This window comes from Myripristis murdjan, chromosome 11 (assembly GCF_902150065.1).
Source record: "Myripristis murdjan chromosome 11, fMyrMur1.1, whole genome shotgun sequence".
NCBI classification, from domain to species: Eukaryota; Metazoa; Chordata; class Actinopteri; order Holocentriformes; family Holocentridae; genus Myripristis; species Myripristis murdjan.
Genome location: NC_043990.1, coordinates 18920901 through 18930345, shown reverse-complemented (window position 1 = coordinate 18930345; position 9445 = coordinate 18920901). Strand labels below are relative to the sequence as shown.

The following is a 9445-nucleotide window of genomic DNA, read 5'->3' as shown; positions in this document are numbered from 1 at the left end:
ACTGATTACTATTTCCTCTTGAGAGCTTGTGAGCTTGTGAAATGAGTGCTTTTTGTGTTTATACTGCAAAATGAAGTGAATCTCACAGATAGGACACAGAGGGTAATACAGACATAAAATATGCAGTGCATCCAGCTTGGTAATTATAGAAAAATAATAGCATTCTCTATTACTTTAAATTGCCTTACCCACCATTCCTTTAATATTGGAAAAAAAAAAAATCTTGCCTTAGTAACTGTTCTCAGTGTCTCAGCTCGAGGGACTGAAACAACCGCCAGAGATTATTTGTATTATCGTGGCTGTAAGCTGGACAGTGTGGTGTCTGGTGGCACTGTGTGTTTTAGAAAAAGTCCATTATAGAAAAAATTTTTATTCCTGAAATACGTTTTTTTATATGCACCTACCATGAAGACACTGGCACAATAGAACTGGCCCAATGCAACTTAAACTATGCATGTACAAGCTGGCACAGCAGCATCTCTAACAACTTATGCAATAGATGACAAACCTCCCAGAAGGAGCTGATCACAGTGGTGCTGAAACTCCCCTCCTGCACTCACCTGACAGCCCAACATTTTAAAGAACTGTACAGAGGTTAAGTCTGGTTCACAGCGTCAGTTTTGACTCTGCTCCCAATTATTTTAGAGGCTATTTTACAGGAGACATTGCCTCCCACAATTAAAGGCTCAGAGCCAGTGACACTGATGTGATAACCCATAATTTTAGGCCATTGATAGGAAAAGCACTTTTGCATAGTCTGGAGCTGTTATTTGGAATACTGGCTTTATTAAAAACCACAGCATCAAATTACAAATTACAGTTCAGGTTGTCAGAAAAAAAATTTGAAAAACTGGTGCAATCTGTTTGTACATCAGTGTTTTTCTAACATATGTATTGTTGTTTAATGTATGCATTGTTTATGCATTGTTTTGTTCTTGAGAGGGCCACAGTGGAAATAAGTCATTGACCTTAGGCGCACTCTGTTTTTTATCCTTGATTGTTTTTTAAATGTGCTCGGCTGGAGCAAAATGTGCATGTATTTTGAATTTCAAATAAATCCAATCCAAACTCAAACCAGGCATCATGTAGAGCTTAAAATCGGGATACAGTAATTGTTAGAGAAAATAAACAACCATGCATGTGTGTCTAACGAGCCTAAGGGATTTCATTAATACATTTTTTTCTTTTTTCTTTTTTTTTTAATGTAAGAGAAAGCATTTGAAGCCTGCACAGACCATGCAGGCAGCCGTGCTTTAACTGCACGTAGTACTCCTTGTGCCCTGCAGGCGGCGCTGGACTTTAACTTGTTCATGAACCCGGCTGCACAGGAAGTGAAGCATCAGAGACATGTTTGCTAGTTAGCCTGCAGGTTAGCACACCAGCCTTTTTGCAGAATGGCAAACTGAAGAGTAGTAACTCTCTCCAACAGGATTTAGCGACATAAATTATAACTTAATGGTTTCCCGGAGACGCAGTTTGTCGACTTCACAGCCATGTCAAGCAGAAAGCGAGCCAGAGAGAGGGAGAGGGACAGGGAGGAGCACAAAAAACACAAGGAATCAAAAGAGGATTTGGAGAAACTCAAATTACAGGCGAAGAAACTCAGCCAAGAAGTCCAGAAGCTGAAGCACGTCGAGACTTTGTCAGTACGCATACGGTTTTCTTCTGTTTATGTTTGTAAACTTGTGCATTAATTATAAATGTGACTTAGTAAGTAGCCATGAAGCTCTATTTAATGTTGCTAATGATTGTTTTAGGGTTATTTCACACATCGTTAAAGTTGACTTCGGCAGATATTAGACTAGTGTAAAATCTCTGAGCTGTAAGATGAAACGTTAGCATAATATTTTCTTTTATCTCTCCTTTATGCAGCTATGAGAAACCGCCCCCAGGACTTATAAAGGTAACACATTATAATGGCGAATGAGATGATCTTGCCATAAACTAAGGTGTCTTGGAATTAGGTGCATTACTTTATTGCATATTACAAAAGCTAGGGTACCGACAGTGAATTTCTGATGCAGGAGAATGAGGAAAAACCGGAGGACTGTATTCCTGTTGCACCAGGAAATGAAGATGCCAGGGACTTCCTGGCACATGCACCCACCAAGGGGCTGTGGATGCCTCTGGGGAAGGAGGTGAAGGTGATGCAGTGTGAGTACAAGCACACTAATTCAGTAGCAGTGCACTGAGGAGGAGCCCCATCCTCTGTAGAGTGAAGGTATCTGAGGAGAGGCGTTCACTAATGCACGGGTTGCACGAGGGGTTGCAATGAGGTGTTGATATCTCAACAGTTTCCTCGGGTCAGAGAGACTGACATGATCTGTCAGAGTCAGAGACAGACTTCTGTAGATGTTCACTCCAGACTCAAGGTGGACTGGCAGAGGTTTTTGCCCCTTGCTGTCTCCACAAATCTAGTGGATACTTCGACACTTTCAGATGTGACAGGCTGGGTTCAGGAGTGAAGCTTTAACTCAGCCACATAGCAGTGTGAAACAGGAGAAAACCCTGTGTCCTGGAATATATCTTGCCACTTAATAAGGCAGAAGCTAGGGGGCATAAGAGACAGATATATCACAGTGCTCATGAACACAGCTTTGCCACATTGGTGTGATCTTTAAAATTTCTTCTGGAAACTCATTTTTAATTTACCAGCTTTTATGTAAATGTGTTTTTCTCCTCTTTTCTGTTTCATTTCCTTTTTTCCATATCATCTTTTTACCTTTGGATCCTTGAGTTATTCTTACCCTAATATTTTTTCGACTTAAATAACGTCATTATAATATGGAATTATTAAAATAGAAATAATTATTGTTACTAGTACTACTAGTAACAATACAAGACTGCAATGATAGGTGCTAGTCAAAACTTCACCAATGCATGGGCAATAGTTTAGTAATAAATGTAACCACCAGCAGCTTATAAGCCTCTTCACACTGTAGCCATTGTGTTGATGAGCAGTAAAGGTTAGAGATTAATGTTGTTTTTGTAGTTGAGATTAACTTCTGTCCTTTTGTCTAAACAAAGACTGCCATTCTGTTCAGTCCTGATTAATTCCTTCGTCCCACTCTTCCCCAATGCTATGGCAGAGACTTTGGAAGCCATACACACACAAGGCCGGTCTACAAGCTGGCATTTGTTCGGTGGAATCAGAGTCTGACTCGCTCCACTTAATCCTTGAGAAAATGTTTGAATATATTGTCCTGTTCCAAGTAATGGAGAGAATTCACAGGGAATAAGACAGGCATGAAACAACTGAGTAAACATTTTGGTTGAGATGGCAGCTTTTGAAGGATAAACAGAGAATTAAAGATATTTGTTTGGTCTCACTTTAAAGGATGTCAAGTGTTGACTGTGTGGTAGCTATGCTGCTGCTGTAAAAATTTAAATAAGAAGGTTGTAGAACCAGGTGGGAGACAAATAATCTTTATTCTTTTCCAGTGAATTACAAGTGATGATGATATATATATTGTATATGTGAGATGGTCTACCTTTTTTAATGAAGCATACAGATAGCCAAGCAGCACAACATGAGCAGTTTTTTATGCGACTTCTGATTGCTGCCATGAACATTTTTAAATCACACAAATTAAATCACATTTGTTCTTTTCAATAATGTAAATAATGCATTTTTGTGTGTGTGTGTGTGTGTGCGTGCGTGCTTGTGAGTCAGTGCTTTGGCTTGTGGGGAGTTAAAAAAAAAAGAAAAAAAACTGCCGTAAGGAGAAAAAACAAGAATACTGCATACCAGCAAATGTGGTTGAACAAAATTTTACCATTTCAAAGCAAGTGAGTGGTCCATGTCCCATCTTGAACCATGCAGTTTAGTATTCTGTGTTCCCAAAGTAAAGGCATGCCATGTTTAAATGTGTTCCTCTTGCTGCAGGCTGGAGATGCAAGCGCTATGGCCACAGGACAGGAGATAGAGAGTGTCCCTTCTTCATCAAAGGCAACCAAAAACTGGAGCAGTTCAGAGTGGTGAGTTTGTTAGCTGCTAAGAAACAAAAGAAAAAAGAATTTAATGCACACACGAAAATGCCGCAACAAATTCCTATTTGTGTTACACAATGGTAAATAAAGGATATCTGAATCTGAATCTGAAGAGCGCCCTCGTCGCTGTTTCAGAGAAAAAAATCAGTGGTTCATAGTGAACGAACGCAGGTTGGGTTGTTCCAAGGTCATGGAGCTGTGACTGTGGCCAAGGCCTGAGTCTGTGACAGAGCTGAGGTTTCCAGCTGGGTCAGAGCTAGGGCTGAACAGTTAATTAAATTATTATCACAATATGGCCAAGTGCAATATCCAAATCACAGGAGCTGCAGTATTTTTTGTTTTGTTTTGTTTTGTTTTGTTTTGTTTTGTTTTGTTTTGTTTTGTTTTGTTTTGTTTTTTAATAAAAGTAAAATATGTAATGAAACATTATTGTAAATTAAGTAGCCTCTTATCATGCTACAAAGATGCCCTGGCCTGTAAATTGTAATTCACGCCATCATCATTTTAATAATTTTGTGATTGAAAATACAAATAATAATGCAAATTTGTCATTCCTACAAATATTGTGAATGATATCACAGTCGCAATATCTGTGGAATTAATCGCAGTATGATTTTTTTTTTTTTTTTTTAAAACATATCTTTCAGCCACAGTCAGGCCACGTCGGGTTAATACTGAGGAACATGTGGCATGCAGACCTCTGCACACAGCCTGTTTCAATGTGCCTGCAATGGAACAATACCTCGTGCAGCAGCAGATCCATGTAGATTTTGCACGCAGACACAGCCTCTGCAATGATTACCATAAATGCAACTGTATCATATTTTCCTACCTAGTATTGTGATAGGAGTGGATTTTAAAAGTGCTGATGTCGCACTGACGAGAATAGAATGGCTTGGAATGTGTTGATCTGAAATACCTCCCCGAACCTAATGTGCATGGTGGCAAATCTTGTTACAAGACTGCTAACTGTGTTCCCCCCATAGCCGTCCCCTTCTTAATACTTTGCAATGACAGATGTTATTATGTTCTTGCAGGCTCATGAAGACCCAATGTATGACCTTATTCGGGAAAACAAAAGGAATGAAAAAGAAACCAGGTACATTGTGTTGCTCAAGTATGTATGCCATTCTCCTGAAAAGTTTTTAAAGTAAACTGTAACAGTGGATGAAACAACAAACATCTGTTCTCACCTCACCTCCCATATTGGAGTCAATAGCTGAAGTAATTTAGAGAATATCCTTGACAGACTTGTATTCATCTTTCCTTCATTCAGAATTCAGCACCAGTGGATTTGCCAGCTGTACCCTTCAAAAAGAATGTCATAGATTTAACTGACTGCACTCAGACAATTAGATTATACACTTGAGAACCTGCAGTTTTTGTCCGTTTTCCCTCAATGGAATGGGACAATCTCAAATGACCTGGAAATTTTGTCATGGTGGCTGGTTCTCTGTGCCGGTTGGTAGCAAATACTGTTTGACACCAGGATGTTTGAAATTGAAGTTTGCTCAGCAAGAAGTCTAGCTGTAGGTGTGTGTGCACATGCAGAGCAGCAGCGTGCACATACTTGAGTGTGTGTTTCTGCATGCACTACACAAAGGTTATTCAAAGGCCAGTGCCTTTTGAAGGCTTAGTTCTGTGTTTGTATCACATTAATTTTGGCATCTTCTGTGGAAGGGAACTGAAACAGTCCTCCCTCTCCCAGTTGTTTTGCTCTCACATGGCACAGTGTGTCTGAAGCTGTGCCTGGAACCTTTCCCTTCCTGTGTGTTAACTGATGAAAATACAGCCAATTATTTAAATGGCCCACGCCGTCCGTCTTCAGTGTTCATCTTAATGTAATTCAGTATGCATGTTCAGAGTGCCTTTGAGGATACCAAACTCTGAGCTGAGGCAGGGAGTTTTTTAAAAAATCTAGCTGGAGCCCAGTAACAAGGTTTGGGTTATTAAGTGCATTTACAGTAGAGTGCATCCAGGGAAAAAGAGACTTGACTGTAAGAGGTAGGCTGTTAAGAGTGGCATGACATCCCAAGTGGTCAGAGTATTGTTCCGCTCTGTGTTACCTGCCCTACTATAATGGGAAATGGTGCACACTCGACAAAAACAGTGCCCACTTTTCACCAGAAAAACCCTTCACTGCTGAATGGTTAACAGCATTTTCTGGATATCTTCAAAAGTCACCTGTTTCACACCCAGCGCACCTACCCACTCTCCGAAGCTAATTAAAGGACATGTGCACCAATGATCTCCAAATATATCTGATTCTAGCATGATATTTTATTGAACAGCGTGCCTTCATCTCTCTGTGACATGTCAATATTTTGATCTTGCCTAGTGAGCCTTGGCTTCAGTGTGTTTGGCTGTGGAAAAGGAGCCCATATTCCCCTGACCTAGTTAGGGAGCAGCTGGAGTCACCTGTAGTTTCCGTTGTTGCCACGCACCAGATGTTAACTGTCTGCCTTCACTACTGATCCATCTCCCTCTCAGCAGTTAGATATCTGAGGCTAGAGCCACAGAGGACACATTAGAGGTGAATTGGTGAAATTGATACAAAGCAGACTAAGAAGATGGTACTGTGAATAATAATAGTTGTGTGATATTTCATTAATTTGTTGTACTCATAGGAAATTCTGCTCTTACATGCCCCACTCCATGGAGTTTGGAGGTTTGGTAGGGAATCAGTGTCTTCAGATGCTTTCCAAGGCAGGGTATGAACTTGTCAGCCTCCTGAGCAGTGCTGTGTCTTCCCCCCTGTAGCCAGCTCTAATCCCCTCCTTTCCCCCCCCTCTCTCTCCGTGTCTTCCTCCCTGCAGGATCCGGCAGCTGCAGCAGCTGCTCCAGGACACCACCTCTTCCTCCTCTGACTCAGACAGCTCCTCCTCTTCTTCCTCCTCCTCTGAGCACCGCCACAGCAAGAAGAGGAGAAAGAGGAAGAAGAAGAAGAAGGAGAAGAAGAGGAAGAGGAAGCGAAAGCACAAGTCCTCCAAAACTAGTGACTGCTCAGACTCTGATTGAACATTAGGAACCTGTGGCTCATGCTGTTGTACGCCGGTGCGTTCTACTTGCTATAAAACAGAAGGGCAGACCTGTGAATGAGGTAGCAGCAGTAATAGATCTTACCTAGTGGCAAAGTGTGTTTGCTGTAGTGCACCACAGAGTGCATTAATAGGAACTGCACTCTAGAGACCTCTCTATGCCTGGTTTCTACTTATGTGTCTGTGGGTGAAGCTCTAAAATCCTCCCATCTGTCATGCATGGCTTCTCCCATCAGTTTGATTTGCTCGAGGGTCACCACAACTTGACATCATCTCTATTAGATCATACAGTGTCGAATCATATAGAGCAGCTGCTTAAAAAACGGGTGTACATGAAGCGTGCTTACATGTGTGCATATGTGTGTCAACAAGCATTAATTGCATGGATGATACAGCTGAAGTGATGTGAAATGAGCTCAGTGGTGTAACAGATATAAAGGGTGTTCTTTTACAGGGTCTTACAAGATAGCATGTCAGCAGATGCAGCGTGTTATTAAGAGATTGTATTTTCCACCCATACTTTTCTCCTTTGCCATTTTGCTGGCATTAAAGTGACAGTTCAGACTTTTACACATATAGAGAATGGAGCAGCACACTCCTGGTGATCTCGATCTTGTGACAGGGAAGGAGTTAATGAGCCAAACTTGGTGGATGTACTACACTCGCATAGACCAGGAAATAACCACTGTATGAGTAAAATCTGAACTATCACTTTAAATACTTTGATTGTAGACTTGTGCGAAATGAGCAGATGTGGAGGGAAAAAAAAGTCAAAATTAAGCGTTTGAGTACAGCTCCAGTTTGTTTTCCACACAACCCAGAATGTTTGAATGCTTAGGCATGTATATAAATATTTGGAATGATTTGAGGTTGGAATATGCATATTTCCTTTCAAGCGGCCCCAGAGCCGGGGCCAGAATGTATGTGAATGTGTGCTCTTATGTTGAGAATAAAGATGGCTCTTATTCTCTTAAGTGTTAAGCTAACCGTCTCGCGGGTCCCAGTGGTTCACCTGGTAGAGCACGTACCACGTATCAATCCTTACCACAGCAGCCTGGGTTCAAATCCAGCCTGGGCCCTTTGCTGCATGTCATCCCCACTCTCCTGCCTTTCCTTGGCTGCAGAACAACATATATTAACTTGGCCTCATCTTCTTTTTCTGAAACACTACTTCTCAAGTTGATGATGACTTTACCTTCTAGGGATGATACGGCACAAGCCCATACAGATATCTGATCATTAAAAAAATACATATCACCAAAGCTCGGTGACCTTTCGAATAGCCAAAGAACATTTTTCTTTTGATCTTGTCTTGCCAGTAATCCAAGGGTACTCCAGAGAGTGTTACTCAAAACCATTTCACAGTCTATAACCTACACAATGCAGAGTGAGCTTCCCTCTCTGTACTGAGCTGCAGGCAACAACTCATCAAATCGATGTGTTCTCTAGCAGTGGAACTGCTCAATAAAAACTTGCCCGCGACCAGCAGCTTATGGCAGCTACTTTGCACCAGGCTATAGCAACACACATTTCACACTTCGCAGCCCTTTAGGCTGAATCAAAGGAATTTGGGTACACCCCTGCTAACGAGCAGTGCATTTTGAAATGGAATCCCTGTGGAAATGAGGAACTGGAAACATTCCCTCTTCCTAATGACCCTGATAGAGAGACAATTAAAGCAGACCTATAGGGAACAAGCAAACTAGATTTCCATTTAGATTTGTGTCCTAGGCTTTTTGACAAGCTGCAGGGAGTGTACATGTGTATGTGAGACACAAAAGAGTCCATGATTACACTGCCACAAGTGCATGTCAGTTCAGGTTCATTGTGACTGAGAGCTTCATTTAGCCTTTCTCTCATCCCTCTATTCTCATTTCTCCTCTCCTTTCCATGGTGACTCTGTCCATCCTTTTTCTGGCGCTTTGACCAAAGACCTGAGATAAATCAGCTTCATTGAAACAGTCTGTTCCACGCAGTGTTCTCCCTCTCCCTCTGAATTGCACAATGAATCTCCCAGATGAGATTCAGCCACAGAGGCAGCTCAGAGGGAGGCTCTGCCACGTAGAAACAAGGTGGCCAGTGGAGACTCCTTATTGAAGCACTCTGTCTTCTTGGACAAAGAAGCGGGTCAGACTAAAGTGTCGGGCCATGAGGCTCATTTTGCAAGCTATTTGAAACCCAACACTTTTCTTGATAAACCGTTCTGCCTTATTGCTGCATTTTTATCACTAAAACACTGCATGTAATTCACAAATAATTCACATATTTGAAAGAAAGCATAGACACATTTTAAAGACTTTCATTTTAGTGGGTTATGCGATGTGATAGAGGGATAGAGGCTGAGGCAGGGCTTGTAAAACAGGACGTGTCCCAATATGACTTACACAACCAGGTAAAAGCTAAAAAATGAAGAATTA

General features: G+C 41.4%; 1 protein-coding gene across 1 annotated transcript; it reads left to right on the top strand.

Annotated features, from left to right (window-relative positions):
- Window positions 1-1318: 1318 nt before the first annotated feature.
- Window positions 1319-8014, top strand: rp9 (RP9 pre-mRNA splicing factor). The gene is made up of 6 exons (XM_030064171.1): window positions 1319-1642; window positions 1873-1903; window positions 2025-2154; window positions 3887-3978; window positions 5028-5089; window positions 6807-8014. The coding sequence occupies exons 1-6, from the start codon at window positions 1494-1496 to the stop codon at window positions 7006-7008; spliced, it is 666 nt and encodes a 221-aa protein (XP_029920031.1). The 5' UTR covers window positions 1319-1493; the 3' UTR covers window positions 7009-8014.
- Window positions 8015-9445: the final 1431 nt, after the last annotated feature.

Excerpts from the sequence above, each read along its gene's own strand:
- rp9 (XM_030064171.1), top strand. The coding sequence starts at position 1,494 with ATGTCAAGCAGAAAGCGAGCCAGAGAGAGGGAGAGGGACAGGGAGGAG. Across the intron at positions 3,979-5,027 it reads AACTGGAGCAGTTCAGAGTG|GCTCATGAAGACCCAATGTA; the intron begins GTGAGTTTGTTA and ends ATGTTCTTGCAG. Across the intron at positions 5,090-6,806 it reads AGGAATGAAAAAGAAACCAG|GATCCGGCAGCTGCAGCAGC; the intron begins GTACATTGTGTT and ends TCCTCCCTGCAG.